At 41.4% G+C, this 18,654-nt stretch overlaps 1 protein-coding gene across 1 annotated transcript in view; it reads right to left on the bottom strand.

Annotated features, from left to right (window-relative positions):
* LOC139376715 (collagen alpha-5(IV) chain-like) overlaps window positions 1-4,478 on the bottom strand; it is a 48,332-nt gene extending 43,854 nt beyond the window's left edge. The window contains exon 1 of the mRNA XM_071119589.1: window positions 4,206-4,478. Coding sequence (XP_070975690.1) covers window positions 4,206-4,478 — 273 coding nt within the window. The remainder of the gene's footprint in view (window positions 1-4,205) is intronic.
* Between the last annotated feature and the right edge of the window lie 14,176 nt (window positions 4,479-18,654).

Below are 18,654 nucleotides of genomic sequence, written 5' to 3'. Positions count from 1 at the left end.
GAAAAGTCAGGTAAATATTACACTGACAAAGACACACACACACACACACACACACACACACACACACACACACACACACACACACACACACACACACACACACACACACACACACACACACACACACACACACACACAGTCTTACCGGTAGACCTGGTGTCGCAGAAAATCCTTCTTTGCCTTCAGGTCCCTGAAGAAATAAACAGGACTGTAGATTTACTAAATATACAGCAAATACACACACACACACTCACACACTTATACCATTTACATATCAGCAAAGACATTTGTGGAAAGTTACCCGATCGCCATCTGTTCCTGGAGGTCCATGAGGGCCCACATCTCCCTGGGAAAGACAATTAAAACATGATTCAGATGTGATTTCACACATTACTGTCCCCAAAAACATGGACGAGTCATAGTGTGCTACCGTAGCCTGAGAGAATAGGATGGATTACTGTGGATCGGAACAATGCCCTGCATTAACCACATTACACACACTGGCAAGCAAGCACACACACACCTCGTTACCCCTTCCTGAACTAAGGGGTTTTGCAATGTTACAGATTGCCGAGTTGTTTTCATGTGTCAGTAACTGACATCGTTTAAGCTTTGTGTCTTGAGAACACTACAAATACAGGGGACATCATCTTAGGACAAGCGATATTTGAGGCGCCCTTTGTCATATTTAAGTAACTGCCAACATTTAAGTCTTACATCTACGAAAGAAGTCTAGTGTCCAGTCTTATAAGTGAAGAAGAAGTGGGACACAGTTTTAGTTAAAGTGATGTTTCAGTCTTCTGAAATTATCAATGCCTTTAAAACATATTTTTGGGTGAACAATAATTTAGAACATTTTTACTGGTATTTAGCATTTATAATGTATTTTTTGAACGACCAACCCAAGAAGACTAGGTCTTCACTGTACGGTGCAGTTCCTGTAGAACTGTCACGACTTCCGCCAAAGTTGGTCCCTCTCGTTGTTCGGGCGGCGTTTGGCGGTCGACGTCACCGGCTTTCTAGTCACCACCGATCCATGTTTCATTTTCGATTTGTTTTGTCTTCATTGTACACACCTGGTTTCCATTCCAATATCCTTGTTCCCTATTTAACCCTCTGGTTTCCCCTTGGTTTTTGTGCGTGTTTGTTATTGTCATGTTGTCTCGCTTTGTGATCTGGATTATTGTCTCCTTCATGGAATATTGATTTTTGAGTAAAGTTACGATTATTACTCATCTCTGTATCCTGCCTTACCCACATCACCTAGACTTTTGACAAGAACACGTGTCATATTCATTCCACCCACCCTCCCTCACACACACACACACACACACACACACACACACACACACACACACACACACACACACACACACCCTCCCACACACACACACACACACACACACACACACACACACACAAATGAAGACCACATACAGTGACAGAGTTTAGACAAAGTTTAAAAAAATGACAATTGTAAAGAATAGCCATTAGATATCATATATAGTATAACGTTATAGAGGTAGAGCTCCTGCGACTGGGGAAACAGAGACAATTCTACCTGGCACAAGAACAAGGGGCCCAGTGAATGTGGTGTATAATGTGTTCTGGGGGTTCATTGCATCAGAGGTGAACAAACAGCACCCAGTCAGACCCTCTCTACGCAGCACCTGTTGCCAGAACTCAAATCTGTGTGGGTGATCTGGATAGGGCTGTCTGGGTGATCAGGATAGGGTTGGCTGGGTGGTCACGATAGGGTTGTCTGGGTGATCAGGATAGGGTTGTCTGGGTGGTCAGGATAGGGTTGTCTGGGTGATCAGGATAGGGCTGTCTGGGTGATCAGCATAGGGTTGTCTGGGTGATCAGGATAGGGTTGTCTGGGTGGTCAGGATAGGGTTGTCTGGGTGGTCAGGATAGGGTTGTCTGGGTGGTCAGGATAGGGCTGTCTGGGTAATCAGGATAGGGTTGTCTGGGTGGTCAGGATAGGGTTGTCTGGGTGGTCAGGATAGGGTTGTCTGGGTGATCAGGATAGGGTTGTCTGGGTGATCAGGATAGGGCTGCTCCTCTTCTATCCGTGTCACATTTCTGTTCTCCTGAGACAGAGAGACAGAGAGACATCTCTGTCTGCTGTGTTGGGGTCCAGTGTCAACTCACATGCATCTGATGAAGACACAAAAACTGATCACCATCATTTATAAAAGGTCATAAATACAGTTTTGGATAATAAGTGAATAATGCCCAACATTTTGTTTTTCTTCATATTCCATCTACAAATGGAGACTTTTATAGTATAACAACTTTATGTTTAATAAGTGACTATAATTGTTTTGGAAGCTGTAGTTGTTACAAATGCAATATTTGAATACTATTATCTTGGTCCTCAATGCAACCAAGACTTACATTTCTCAAGTGCTGATTTCAAATAACACACAGCATTATGGTCCACACTGTTAGCATTATGATCCACACTGTTAGCATTATGGTCCACACTGTTAGCATTATGGTCCACACTGTTAGCATTATGGTCCACACTGTTAGCATTATGGTCCACACTGTTAGCATTATGGTCCACACTGTCAGTATTATGGTCCACACTGTCAGCATTATGGTCCACACTGTTAGCATTATGGTCCACACTGTTAGCATTATGATCCACACTGTTAGCATTATGGCCCACACTGTTAGCATTATGATCCACACTGTTAGCATTATGATCCACACTGTTAGCATTATGATCCACACTGTTAGCATTATGGTCCACACTGTTAGCATTATGATTCACACTGGACTCAGAGGGCATATTTTTGTCTGTTCACAAACAATACAAAACTATCTGCTCAATCTTTCCACTAGTAACCTGCCTAAAATATGTAACATTTGAAATATATTTGATGGCATTTAATTTCAAAGCTATTTTAGAATACTGCAACTTGGAAATACGTTTAGGGATAAATTCAGCTAAAAGTGTCGTAAGTTTTGGGAACTATAAGGGCTGTATTACTAACAGATTCTACCTAAGTTTCTTGAGTTTACAGTGCGGATCTTCCAGCACAAAATATCTTCACTCCAGGAGTCTCCTGGGTGATTGTAGCTCAGATCCAGCTTTATCAGTGACTGGTTTGACTTCAGTGCTGAAGCGAGAAAACCACAGCCTTCCTCTGTGACCAAACAGAATGACAACCTGCAGAAAGCCTTCCACACTCAGAAATAGACTGATTTCTACTGTCTTATTCCAAGTACAACCCATCATGTCAAACATAGTTTTACTATGAAGTCACCTCGTTTTAAAGCTAGTTTCCTGCAATTCTACACATTATACCATGTCTTATGCCGTGTTCCTATGCTCTCTGAGTGACTCAAACATAACTAAATCAATGGGGGTCCCATGCCATGGAATTTTATATTCTCCCTGACTGTCTAATTTTTTATTTTGGTGATTGTTAGTTATCAAAGATGATCTTGTTTAAAAATGGATCATTATCTTTTCTACGTACTTTATATTTAGTGTTACTAATTTAAGTTTACACTGAAATATATATAGAGGAATTAACAGAGGAAACATTGCCATGTGGGAGAATACAGTGAGGATCCCCAAGGTCAGGAAGGATCAGCTGAATCTCGCAGGTTGTTGTCCCTCGGGTCCAGCTCTCTCAGGTGTGTGCGGGTTTAGAGCCGAGAACTGACACTAACGCTTCACGCTTTGAGAGGTTACATCCATTCAGCCTAGACAATGGACCAAAACAATATGGTCACACACAATACAGTGTCAGGTGCATGCAGTGTGTCGATTGATACTATCGGCAAGACTTTTCACAGAGAAATGGAGATTGAACGTCATACACTATCTCCCCGATTGGATCAACATGGTCTCCAGGTGAAAATTGCAAGCTAATTGACAAATGACAAACTAATCTGGTGTAGAATGGGAGGAAGAGAAAATTATTACATTTATACTTACAGAGCTGTTCTGGAGGTTTTGACCACTGGCAGCAACCTAAGAAGACATTCCTCTGATCTAGAGTATGTATTCAGGTAAAACACGTCCAGCTCCTCTTCTGAAGTCAGTAACACAGGAAACCAGAGGTGACCACAGTCCATCTGACAGTTTGGCTTTTGAGAGACTTCCTGAGCTCAGGTAGCTTTGGATCTCCTCCACTAGAGAATGGTATTTTAGTTCATTCAGACAGTGGTACAGATTGATTCACCTTTCTGCAGGGATTCTCCCTGATCTTCTCCTTGACGTACTTGACTGCTTCCTCATTGCTTTTGCCAGTTGCCTCCTTTTTGTTTTCAGAAGGCCTCGTAAGTGAGTCTGATTTAGACTCCAGTGTGAGGCTGAGAAAGAGGCGGAGGAACAGGTTCAGGTGCCCGTTCTCACTCTGTAAGGCCTTGTCCACAGCACTATTTATGGAGGACGGTTTCTTTAGACATCTGATGTGTTCTGCTGGTGGTTTCTTGTTCAACCAAAACATTGACATTGTTGTTTTGGAATCTGATAGACACACAGTGAGCTCTAAAAGTGTTGAGACATTTTGTTGTTGTTTTTGTACTTTGGATTTGAAATGATACAATGACGACGAGGTTAAAGTGCAAACTGTCAGCTTTCATTTTCATCCATATTGGGTGAACCGTTAAGAAATGACAACACTTGTTTGTACATAGCCCTGCATTTTAGGGGGCCAAAAGCATTGGGACAAATTCACTTATATGTGTATTAAATTATTAAAAAGTTATGCATTTGGTTCCATATTCATAGCACGCAATGACTACATCAAGTGTGTGACGACACATTTGTTAGAAGCATTTGCTGTTTATTTAGGTTGTGTTTCAGATGATTTTGTGCCCAATAGAAATGAATGGTAAATAATGTATTGTGTCACTTTGGAGTCACTTTTATTGTAAATAAGAATATAACATGTTTCTAAACACTTCTAATGTGGATGCTACCATGGTTACAGATAATCCTGAATGAATCGGGAATAATGATGAGTGAGAAAGTTACTGAGGCATAAGTATCATACCCCCCCCCCCCTCCTAAAAATGTCTTGGGGGTATATATTTGTGTGTCTGCAACTTATTTCCTACTTATATGAGTACACTCGTAACAACCTAAGCATTACAAAACATGTATTTTGATCAAATAAGCCAGACGTTGCAAATAAGCCATTACATCTTTTGTTAACCAAATTCAACACTCTCTCATTGACCTCCATACAAAAAAAACTCCTCGCTTTGTGACAAATACGCCACCTGCTGAAGAAGATACATTTCAGGCCCAGCTATCCGTCCTGCTTCGCCTCTTCCTTTATGTCTCTGAAACCATTATTCGTCACCTAATTACCATTCCCTAAAAGATTATGTTGTTGTTAACTTAGTCCGGCTTGCAACCCAAAGTGTTTTGAGATATGTTCGCCTTGGTTGGTATTATCAGCGGAACAACTTAGTCCTTTTTGAACAGACTAAGAGGGATTTATCTATTTGACAAGTTCTCCGTACAATAGAAACGATGTATTTCCACTGTGGATATTTACCAGACACTTTGTATGAATGGAAACTAATGTTGATGTAGCCTATTGTAATTACAGTAGAGTCGCCATTTACACTTTAAATACATCAGGAGGGGCAGGAGCATGTTGTGATAGCTAGTAATTCAAACTAGAAAAATTTAATTTCCTGAAGAAAAATGGTGTGCTTGCTTGTAATCAAAGTATTTTTCACGATAGTGTTATGTAGTGGGCTGTGTCGTGTTAGCGCACAGTTAGGCAAACATATTGACAGGATACACTTCCACACTCCATCCCCCAGGGGGCAGCAGCAACCTGGTCCAGATGCTGAGCCTTGTTGATAAGCACATCAGGTGCTGCCATTGAAGGTGATGGTCAGTCAGAGTAGCAGCTGGTAAGCTGTAAGGCTGCTTGGTTTGTTTTGGTGGTCATGAGGCCTTTCGTTCGTTTTTGTCTTTAGTTTGGGGCCTTTTGTATTTTTCCTTTTTGTTCATGTATTATCTCCCTGGGCACATACACTGATTTCTCACATAGATGCACATCTTAAATTAGGTTACTGACCAGTTAACTAGGCCTAAGACCCCTAGACAATGTGAGTGCAACCTTATCTGTAGGCTAATTATTGGGTTCCGTAACAGAAAGAAGGTGCAGTAGCAGTAACTATTGGTGACTGTAGAAGTAGCAGTTACAGATGTGACTAGGTCATTCACAGTAGTAGCAATGAAGGGAAAAGGCTCGGCACACTAAGATGTACAATTCAGTCAGAACAACATCCGTGGGTTAAATTGGTTTTGGTACATGGTATGATACAGGGGAGATGTTAGAAACCAGTTGTTCATCCCCCCTAATGGTTAAGGAGTGGGGGAATCTGATCCTAGATATGTGTTCAAGGGCAAGTTCTACACTTCCTAGGAAAGGACAGTAAAGAATGATAACAGACACCTGACCTTTGGCCCCACAGGTCCAAGGTGACCCTCTGAGCCTGGATGCCCAACCGACCCAGGTGGACCCGTCTCTCCTGCACGACCCCTTTCTCCCTGTGTGCGTGTGTGTGTGTGTGTGTGTGTGTGTGTGTGTGTGTGTGTGTGTGTGTGTGTGTGTGTGTGTGTGTGTGTGTGTGTGTGTGTGTGTGTGTGTGTGTGTGTAGATCATGGGGAGAAATAACAGTGATCATGAGGCATAAATAATGTAGTATTAAATGGATTGATTCTAAATCAATACAGTCTCAAAGCTGTGTGCTGGTGTTCTGGTTACCTTGTTGCCTTTGACTCCTTCACAGTGACACATGGACTTCCCAGTACACGCACACTAGAAAAAAACAACACACACTCATTATAGCTGGCAAATGTTTCTAAAAACCCAGCACAGAAACACCTTCAGTGGAGAAACAATGATGAACTCAATATCCATTCAGTTAGACGTAAAACCACATTTTCCAAAGTTAAAAGTATGACTGTGTAGCTCAAGCAAAATAAATTGAAGTAGATTTGCAGAAAACCCTTCAATAGAATAAGATAAACCAAAACATATTTCAAACAAATGTAACGTAGTTTGTGAGCTCTGCAAACAATGTGTCCACTCCGAGAAAATTTGAATGATAAATAATGTGATTGAAATGAATGAATGAACATAAATGACCAATGTAACCTCTATGTTCTAGATATCTAGTAATGTTACTAGGAAATTACAAGGATTAAACAGTAAATTAATTACTGGTGAGATGTTTAGCGGGAAATTGATAAATATTTAACAAACAAAGGGCAAATAAATTTGAATAATGAAACATGTAAATAATGAAACAATGAATGCGCCCAAATTGGTGGGAGGTAGAGAGTGCATAACAACCCTACATAACAGCCCTACATAGCAACAAGCAGATGAAGACCTTGTCTGGCCTATAGAATTGGGAATACTAGAATGCACATTAACCTTCTTATGATGGGATATTCTACTGGATTTTCTACTGTATCTTAGTCGATGCTGCTCGTCCATATATTTATATATTCTTAATTCCATTCCTTTACTTAGATGTGTGTGTATTGGGTATATGTTGTGAAATTGTTAGATATGACTTGTTAGATATTACTGCACTGTCGGAGCTAGAAACACAAAGCATTTCGCTACACCCGCAATAACATTTGCTAAACACGTTTATGTGACCAATAAAGTTTGATTTGATAAAGGTCAGAGTCAACCGGTGCTGTAAAATAATGAATTTGAAGAATTTATTTGAATAATTTATCTGCACTGCATGTTTGAAATGTATTGTTATTTTTTATTATTTTTTACCCCCTTTTATCTCCCCAATTGTTGGTAGTTACAGTCTTGTCTCATTGCTGGCAACCCCCGTACGGACTTGGGAGAGGCGAAGGTCGAGAGCCATGCGTCCTCCGAAACACAACCCAACCAAGCCGCACTGCTTCTTGACACAATGCACATCCAACCCGGAAGCCAACCGCACCAATGTGTCAAGAGGAAACGCCGTACACCTGGTGACCTGGTCAGCGTGCACTGCGCCCAGCCCACCACAGGAGTCGCTAGTGCGCGATGAGACAAGGATATCCCTGCCGCCTAAAACCCTCCCTAACCCGGACTACGCTAGGCCAATTGTGCGCCGCCCTGTGGGACTCCCGGTCGCAGACAGCTAAGACAGAGCCTGGACTTGAACCCGGAATCTCTGCTGGCACAGCTAGCACTGCGATGCACTGCACCACCCGGGAGGCCCACTGTATTTTTGTTAGCCAGTTCTAGAGGAATGATTCCATACATTTTTCAGAATTAACTGCCAATATGCCAACATTCCATTCAAACAATGCAGTCAATCCACAGTCATTCAGTTGATGACAGGACTTGGACAAGTTGTAAATACAACAAACACTGATGTTGTATCATTTAATAGCACTCACAGCTTTCCAAGAAAACAAAAATTGAGACATGTATGGTCTGTTTACATATTTATACTGTACAGAAAATGTGTATAAAACTAATATAAGTATGTATTTACAATTATATTTAAAAACATTTATTAGGTTGACAATAATTATATTACACAAGTTCTGCTATATCATATGCCTTTTTAGAATAGAGGCCTCTACTGCCTTTCATTACAATTAGACTGTTTGGATTTCTCCCAGGCCAATATGGCTGCCATTTTCAACCCATTCTGGAACTTTCAGGGTTTAATTTAGAGGTTCTCTATGGTCTGGCCAGACCTCTAGTCCTCACTTCACCACTCAGCCCTAAATAACTAAGTATCAAAGGAAAGCAAGTCAAGATATTTTTGCTTTTCTACTGTATGTATAAAGGCTACTTCTTATAGGTGCCCTGTTTAAATAGATAATTTTCATTTATTTTTTACTTATCTACTTAACACTTATAATTTTTGTTAAACTGCATTGTTGGTTAAGGGCTTGTAAGTAACCATTTCACTGTGAGGTCTACTACATTCGGTGCATACGATAAATACAATTTGATTTGATTTGAATTTCCCAATGATTACTTTTGTTCCTGCCCTGATACAGCTAAGTGATCAATTGAATCGTGTATTAATTGCTGGGCTGGGACTATTTTTTATTTTATTTTACCTTTAATTAACCTTTATTTAACTAGGCAAGTCAGTTAAGAACAAATTCTTATTTTCAATGACGGCCTAGGAACAGTGGGTTAACTGCCTGTTCAGGGGGCAGAACGACAGATTTGTACCTTGTCAGCTCGGGGATTTGAACTTGCAACCTTCCGGCTACTAGTCCAACACTAGGCTACCCTACCGCCCCGATAAAAGCCTGCAACCATGTAGCTGTACAGGCCCTGGTTTGGCCACAACTTGTTCAGTTGGAAATTATGTTCAATAATAGTATGAGGTTTATCTGTCATGATCATAAGTGTCCAATATATGGCTGTAGTGTATCTAATCAAGTTTCAAGTTTTAACGTCACGTGCACAGGTACAATGAAATGCCTTTCTTGCAAGCTTTAATCTCTCTCTCGTTCTCTCGCTTTCTCACACACACAAATGTGACCTTGTGTCTTAGGAAACATATTTCTTTGGAGAAAACAAGACTAGGAGAATAATTATCTCGTGCTGCTTCCCACGGGAAAAGGTAGTGTGGAAGATACGACATGCTATCATAGCCCATTCGTTGGCCCACAACAACGGTAATAATAATTGCGACCCACTTGGCACAGACATCAGTTCAAATCAAATCAAATCAAATCAAATGTATTTATGTAGCCCTTCTAACATCAGCTGATATCTCAAAGTGCTGTGCAGAAACCCAGCCTAAAACCCCGAACAGCAAGCAATGCAGGTGTAGAAGCACGGTGGCTAGGAAAAACTCCCTAGAAAGTAGTTTCAGTTCAATGTCTAGTTTTAATTCACATTTGGCTGCTGTCAACTTATGTGAATTCATCGTGAAATCAACAATTCAATTGGATTTAGGTCAAAAGAGAGTGAATTCCCTTACACTGAGGACTTAAACAAAAAATCCAATAATTTCTCCATGTTGATTCAACCAGTTTTTGGCCAGTGGGTTTCCCTTGACTCCCATGATCAACAGATAATATGTTGAGTTACCTATTACATCATTTAGGTGAACTAACTTTAGGTGAACCCCCTCCACAGTATCTGCTGGAGCCTGGCAGTGTGATGGCAGACAGAATCATTTTACCATAGCTGCGAGAAGTAGTTTCGGGGTTGGGGTGCTGCGTTTGTAAAAAAATGTTTTGTACATTTCGGGAATTTTATTTTCGGGGGGGGGGGGGGGGGGTGCTGAAAAAATATATTTGCCCACACTACAGACGCTACATCGTTCCAGATGCTATTTCGGTACGCTAATACAGCACTATTAAACACCCAGTGCACGACTTTAGTGAAAAAAAAAGTTTTCACCAAAAACATTTTCTTTATTCAGATTTTTCAGCACCCTTACTTCCCGCGGCTATGCATTTTACAGACACGAAATGGCTACAGATACTATATGTCTCTAGACACTATATGGCTACAGATACTATATGTCTCTAGACACTATATGGCTACAGACACTATATGGCTACCGACACTATAAGGCTAAAGACACTATATGGCTACGGACGCAGTATGGCTACAGACGCTATGTGGCTACAGACACTATATGGCTACAGATGCTATTGTTCCAGACACTATTTCTACAGACACTATATCATTCCAGACACTATATCGCTCCAGACACTATTTCTACAGACACTATATCGTTCCAGACACTATATCGCTCCAGACACTATATGGCTACAGACACTATATGGCTACAGGCACCAAATGGCTACATACACTATATGGCTACAGACACTATATGGTTCCAGACACTATATGGCTACAGACACTACATGGTTCCAGACACTATATGGCTACAGACACTATATGGCTACAGACACTATATGGCTACAGACGATGTATGGCTACAGACACTATTTGGCTACAGACACTATATGGCTACAGACGATGTATGGCTACAGACACTATATGGCTACAGACGCTGTATGGCTACAGACACTATATGGCTACAGACGATGTATGGCTACAGACACTATATGGCTACAGATGCTATTGTTCCAGACACTATTTCTACAGACACTATATCATTCCAGACACTATATGGCTACAGACACTATATGGTCCCAGACACTATATGGCTACAGACACTATATGGCTACAGACACTATATGGCTACAGACATTATATGGCTATGCTTTTCACCATATGCTCCTATGAGGCTTTTTACCGTGAACACTTTTTATATTCATTGATGATTTGCTGCTTTAGTGTCTATCTGTCCTTGTTGTGTTTTTATTGGGAATGTATTGGTGATGTAAGTATTTGCTGGTGCAATCAAATATCCCCTCTGGTGGACTAATAATGTACTATCTGATCTCCTTCAGGATAATGTCCCATCTGACCCCGAAGTGTCCAATGACCACTGGAGGAAGACTAAAAACAGGAGGTCTTCCTGGTCAGGTCAGATGGTCAGGAATAAACCCTGGCCCTACAGGTCTCCTGTATAGGAATAAAGCCTGGCCCTACAGGTCTGCTGTATAGGAATAAATCCTGGCCCTACAGGTCTCCTGTATAGGAATAAATCCTGACCCTACAGGTCAGATGGTCAGTAATACATCCTGGCCCTACAGGTCTGGTGTATAGGAATAAATCCTGGCCCTACAGGTCTCCTGTATAGGAATAAATCCTGACCCTACAGGTCTCCTGTATAGGAATAAATCCTGGCCCTACAGGTCTCCTGTATAGGAATAAATCCTGACCCTACAGGTCTCCTGTATAGGAATAAATCCTGGCCCTACAGGTCTCCTGGATAGGAATAAATCCTGACCCTACAGGTCTCCTGTATAGGAATAAATCCTGGCCCTACAGGTCAGATGGTCAGGAATAAATCCTGGTTCTACAGGTCGTATGGTCAGGAATAAATCCTGGTTCTACAGGTCTGGTGTATAGGAATAAATCCTGGTTCTACAGGTCAGATGGTCAGGAATAAATCCTGGCCCTATAGGTCTGGTGTATAGGAATAAATCCTGGCCCTACAGGTCTGCTGTACAATGTCTAGATAAATCTAATATCTAACTCTGAATATCTCATAAGGGGTTTTCAAACATGTTGTAGCATCATGATGACTGTACAGGTTAAAGTGGAAGAATGGAATGGGGAGTTCCAAAGTTTGGACATTCTTCAGTATGAAAGCACAATATTAGCAGTAGCCTCCTCTCCCCACCCCTCCCCTCATTTTATGTGCTGTCCTTGGCCTTGGACCTGGATTCAAATATTTTGTTTTCAGTCAAATACTTTTGCTGCACCTGACTGAGCTGAAATTGTGCCAAAAGTATAAACACTTCCCATCTGGCACTCCAGGCTACAGACACTATATGGCTACAGACACTATATGGCTACAGACGCTATGTGGCTACAGACGCTATGTGGCTACAGACGCTATGTGGCTACAGACACTATATGGCTACAGACACCAAATGGCTACATACACTATATGGCTACAGACGCTATATGGCTACAGACACTATATGGCTACAGACACTATATGGCTACAGACGCTATATGGCTACAGACGCTATATGGCTACAGACGCTATATGGCTACAGACACTATATGGCTACAGACATTATATGGCTACAGACACTATATGGCTACAGACACTTCCTGGTCATGTCAGATGGCCAGGAATAAATCCTGGCCCTACAAGTCTGCTGTTCAGGAATAAATCCTGGCCCTACAAGTCTGCTGTTCAGGAATAAATCCTGGCCCTACAGATCTGCTGTTATATGAATACATCCTGGCCCTACAGGTCTGCTGTATAATGTCTAGATAAATCCAATATCTAGCTCTGAATATCTCATAAGGGGTTTTCAAACATGTTGTAGTTTCATGATGAGTCTACAGGTTAAAGTAGTATTAGCAGCAGACTCCTCTCCCCATTCTTCCCCTCCTTTCAGGTGTTGTCCTTGACCTCGGACCTTGATTCTAATTGTGTTTGTTGTCAATCAAATACTTTTGCTGCACATGTTACGTCTGCTCCCGCTCCCCCTCTCTGGCGCTCAATGTCGCCAGGCTGCTTATCGTACACCTGTTACCATTGTTACGCGCATCTGGGCTTCATCAGACTCAAGTGGACTCCACCACGTTATTAATTACCTCCCCTATATCTGCCACTTTCCCGAGTCAACATTATATTATGCTATGTGTCCCTTGTTTCCTGTCTGTTTATTCATTAAACATTCTCTCCCTGTACTTGCTTCTCGTCTCCCAGCCTCTGTCCTTACAGAATGCTGACTCCACAATTTGAAGCATCAGGGAGTTTTATGTTTTTGTTGGTGATGTCGGGTCCGGATGCCGCTGCCGAAGCAACCGAGAGGCTCAGAAGCCTCAGTTGGCTCGTCGGGCTCCCACGCCTCGCCTCATCTCTCCCGGGGGGGGGGTTACTGTCACGTCTGCTCCCACTCCCCCTCTCTGGCACTCGAGGTCTCCAGGCTGTTTATCATTACACACACCTGTCACCATCGTTACGCACATCAGCACTTCATCAGACTCGCCTGGACTCCATCACGTTATTAATTACCTCCCCTATATTTGTCACTTCCTCAGTTTCTTTCCCGAGTCAGCATTAATGTCGTTATGTGTTCCTTGTCCAGACGCTGGTCGTGTTTTGTTTCCTGTCTGCTTATTCATTAAATATTCACTCCCTATACTTGCTTCTCGCCTCCCAGCGTTTGTCCTTACAGCACAAGACAGAGCTGAAATTGTCCTAAAAGTATAAACACTTGCAATCTGACACTCCAGTCAGGCATCCTTGTGTGCACCTACATTGTAAACTTTCATTCACACAATAGGCTAGGTTGTAGCAACCTCATGATTGCTATAAGGAAAATTTGAGAATCATGTAGTAGCCTAAACCTATTGATGTTCCATTGAACTGAGTGAATGGAATACGAATGACAGTCACCCAATATGATCTAATAGAAATAAGGCCATGCTCATGAAAAAAATGTAAATGTTATCTCATCTTAAACGGCATCGACCGCCACTGCGTGATGAAGTTAAGACCCGCTGCCTGCTCCCTAACAAAGCGTAGTGAGGAGATGAAAGAGAATAAACGTGGATAGAAAAAGCACGCGCTCTCTTTCAAACTGACCCTTTATTTAATATGACAGTGATTCCACACGTTCTTGTGACACAAGTTGTGTGTGAAAAATATTTGTTGTATTTCTTTTCTGTTACATTTCATTAAATTCTTACTATTAAATATGTGTGTTGACTGTGATCGGATAGGTGTGTCTTGTCCGTTTAATTAACAAAATAACCAACTATTGAATTTCATGGCTGCACAGACCCCGTAGCATAGGTCTAATAAACTCAAAATATGCTCTTATATTCTTTTGAAAATACATTTTATTTGTTTTAAAATGTTTCTTAGGACCTGCCTAAACAAATGAATAACATATTTATTTTTGATGGTGTATATTCTCAATGGAGCTATTAAAATGGATGCCCACTCACATCTCTACACTCGTCCTCGGCATGCCGGCATGGTACATTATAAAAGGTGTATGGTAAAAATGGGCCTGTTTGTAAGCGGGTCATATAAACATTGCCAAGTTTTTTTTACAGGCAAAATACTATAAATCCTTTGTGAAAGCAGTATACTGTAAGTGTCCCCCATACTCAGACTAAACACACGCATACTGTACTATCCTCCTTCCTGTGTTCCCCAAAAGGCACTTGTTGACCCCCTCAAACTTGACCTAGTATGGACAGGTGAAAACACTCAAGTCCCAATGTACTTATGGCACCACAAACAAACACACTGGGACTCGCACACGTCTGTTTACCGGCCCATCCACACGATGGACGCTGTTTGCACATCAACACAAACATCGTGGACCACCGGTGTATAAACATGACGTTTTCAAGCCAGATCAAGACATTAAGTACAGTGTGTTCATCTTTAATAGCTTTTAGCAGATTGTATGTTTGTGAGACGCTGACTTACTTTACATGAAAGGAAATTTACTAGAATGATGGGACAAGTGAAGTGAGTTACACCAAACATCCACTCCAAACATAGCCACACAGCAAATTATCCATTATCAACACACTGGTCCTGTGTGTCAGTGTTCAATGAACACACCACTTAGTGTAAAGCCTTATTTGCATTTTTCTCAGAGTGCCTTGCCGTTGTTAGTGACAGAGACATGGTTGTTGCATTCCTCCATTTTCCATCGTGTGGCCTTCGCCAAGTGAGATCCTAAGCAAATATAAATATTGTTAAAATATAATTCTACCTTAACCATCTAAACGGGAACAACTATTTCAGTAACGGGTGCAATAAGCCCAAGAAACAGAAAAATGTATGTTATTTACACTACCGGTCAAAAGTTTTAGAACACCTACTCATTCAAGGGCTTTTCTTTATTTTTACTATTTTCTACACACAAAACAATGAAATAACACATATGGAATCATGTAGTAAAAGTGTTAAACAAATCAAAATATATTTTAGATTGTAGATTCTTCAAAGTAGCAACCCTCTGCCTTAATTAATGACAGCTTTGCACAGTCTTGGCGTTCTCTCAACCAGCTTTGTGAGGTAGTCACCTGGAATGCATTTCAATTAACAGGTGTGTCTTGTGAATTTGTGGAATTTCTTTCCTTTTTAATGTGTTTGAGCCAATCAGTTGTGTTGTCACACGGTAGGGGGGTATACAGAAGATAGCCCCATTTGGTTAAGGACCAAGTCGATATTATGGCAGTTCAAATAAGCAAAGAGAAATGACAGTCCATCATTACTTTAAGACATGGAGGTCAGTCAATAAGGAACATTTCAAGAACTTTGAAAGTTTCTTCATGTGCAGTTGCAAAAACCATCAAGCGCTATGATGAAACTGGCTCTCATGAGGACCGCCACAGGAAAGGAAGACTGAGAGTTACCTCTGCTGCAGAGGATAAGTTCATTAGAGTTACCAGCCTCAGAAATAGGCAATTAACTGCACCTCAGATTACAGCACAAATAAAATATTTTGGGATTTGTTTAAAACTTTTTTGCTTACTTCGTGATTCCATATGTGATATTTTATAGTTTTGATGTCTTCACTATTATTCTAAAATGTAGAAAATAGTACACATAAAGAAAAACCCTTGAATGAGTAGGTGTTCTAAAACTTTTGACCGGTAAAGGTTTGATCCTGTAAATGTTTTTCTAAAGCTATGGTAAAATGTCTTGTTCAAATATTTCACCAAATCATTTGACTGTTTCTGAAAGGCGTTCTACGATCCATGAATAAGAACGACAGCAGTTGACAAACACCTGAATATCTTTGGCCACTGTGCAACTTTAGAACCCCAACTCAGAGGGTCACATTTTGAATGCAGTATATATCGTAAAGGATTATTGAAATTTTCATAGATATTTCATAAGACCTACATAGATGCTTCATAAGAGGGTGACAGGTCCTACATAGATGACAGGTCTTCTTAGGGTGACAAAGGGTGACAGGTCTTTATTTGTCTTAGGGTGACAGGTCTTTATTTGTCTTAGGGTGACAGATCTTTATTTGTCTTAGGGTGACAGGTCTTCATTCAACTGGTTATTTTCCAAATCCTAATATGACATTTGCTTATAAATAATTATTAATAAAACATCTATGTAGGCTTTATTAAGGGTGTATGAAAGCTTAATAAGAAATGTGTTTTATGACCATTCTGATCATAAATGACCTGCTGAGGTACACGAGGCCTTGCTGTCAGGTTTGGGGTCAGTTCCATTCCAATATAATCATTTCAGGGGATGAATTTAAATTCATGTGGATGTAAAAAAATATATATATATATATATAGAATTTCATTTGACCCCAGTCCTGTTTACAAGAGAAAACACCAGAGTATACTTCACACCTGACACTCATAGGGCATGTTTCCCAGACACGATGTTAAGTCTAAATATAGTCCTGGACTAATTAGCAGTCTCCATTAAACATGATTTTCAGTCCAGGACTAGGCCTAATCTGTTTCTGGGAAACCGGCCCATAGAGCCTGGTAGCCTACTAAACCTTCTGGCCTATATAGCCTGGTAGTCCTACTAAACCTTCTGCCCTATATAGCCTGGTAGCCTACTAAACCTTCTGCCCTATACAGCCTGGTAGCCTACTAAACCTTATGGCCCATAGAGCCTGGTAGCCTACTAAACCTTCTACCCTATAGAGCCTGGTAGCCTACTAAACATTCTGGCCTATATAGCCTGGTAGCCTACTAAACCTTCTAGCCTATAGAGCCTGGTAGCCTACTAAACATTGTGGCCCATATAGCCGGGTAGCCTACTAAACCTTCTGCCCTATATAGCCTGGTAGTCCTACTAAACCTTCTGCCCTATATAGCCTGGTAGCCGAACAAAACCTTATGGCCCATCTAGCCTGATAGACTACTAATCCTTCTGGCCCATAGAGCCTGGTAGCCTACTAAACCTTCTGCCCTATATAGCCTGGTAGCCTACTAAACCTTCTGCCCTATATAGCCTGGTAGCAGAACAAAACCTTATGGCCCATCTAGCCTGATAGACTGCTAATCCGTCTGGCCCATAGAGCCTGGTAGCCTACTAAACATTCTGGCCTATATAGCCTGGTAGCCTATTAAACCTTCTAGCCTATATAGCCTGGTAGCCTACTAAACCTTGTGGCCCATATAGCCTGGTAGCCTACTACACCTTGTGGCCTATATAGCCTGGTAGCCTACTAAACCTTCTGGCCTATAGAGCCTGGTAGCCTACCAAACCTTCTGGCCCATAGAGCCTGGTAGCCTACTAAACATTTGTGGCCTATATAGCCTGGTAGCCTACTACACCTTCTGGCCTATATAGCCTGGTAGCCTACTACACCTTGTGGCCTATATAACCTGGTAGTCCTACTACACCTTGTGGCCCCTAGAGCCTGGTAGCCTACTACACTTTGTGGCCTATATAGCCTGGTAGTCCTACTACACCTTATGGCCTATATAGCCTGGTAGCCTACTAAACCTTCTGGCCCATAGAGCCTGGTAGCCTATGAAGCCTTCTGGTCCATATAGCCTGGTAGCCTGCTGAACCTTGTGGCCTATATAGCCTGGTAACCTGCTAAACCTTGTGGCCTACATAGCCTGGTAGCCTGCTAAACCTTCTGGCCTATAGAGCCTGGTAGCCTGCTAAACCTTATGTTGTAGGAATACACCTGGCCAGGGTATCTGGCCCTATAGGATAGGCATCCTAGAAGGCTACAATGCGTAGTCTGGTTCCAGGTAGAACCCTTTTTGGTTCCTGGTAGAGCCATTTTGCGTTCCATGTTGAACCCTCTGTGGAAAGAGTTCTACATGGAACCCAAAACGGTTCTACTTGGAAGCAAAAGGGGTCTACCTGGAACCCACAAGGGTTCTTTAAAGGGTTCTGCTATGGGGACAGCCGAAGAACCCTTTTTTTTTATTAGATAGAAAAAAATGTACTAAGAATGTCTCCCAAAGGCCCAATACACAAATTGCATACAGCATGATATGTGAATAAATTAATGAATCGATACAGCAAATATCTAAAGTTAAGTATAGGACAGACATAGGCCAAACTATTATCACACACGAAAAGCAA

Source organism: Oncorhynchus clarkii, chromosome 20 (genome assembly GCF_045791955.1).
Source record: "Oncorhynchus clarkii lewisi isolate Uvic-CL-2024 chromosome 20, UVic_Ocla_1.0, whole genome shotgun sequence".
Classification (NCBI taxonomy): Eukaryota; Metazoa; Chordata; class Actinopteri; order Salmoniformes; family Salmonidae; genus Oncorhynchus; species Oncorhynchus clarkii.
The sequence above is the reverse complement of the archived record's forward strand: the minus strand, read 5'-3'. Positions and strand labels throughout refer to the sequence as shown.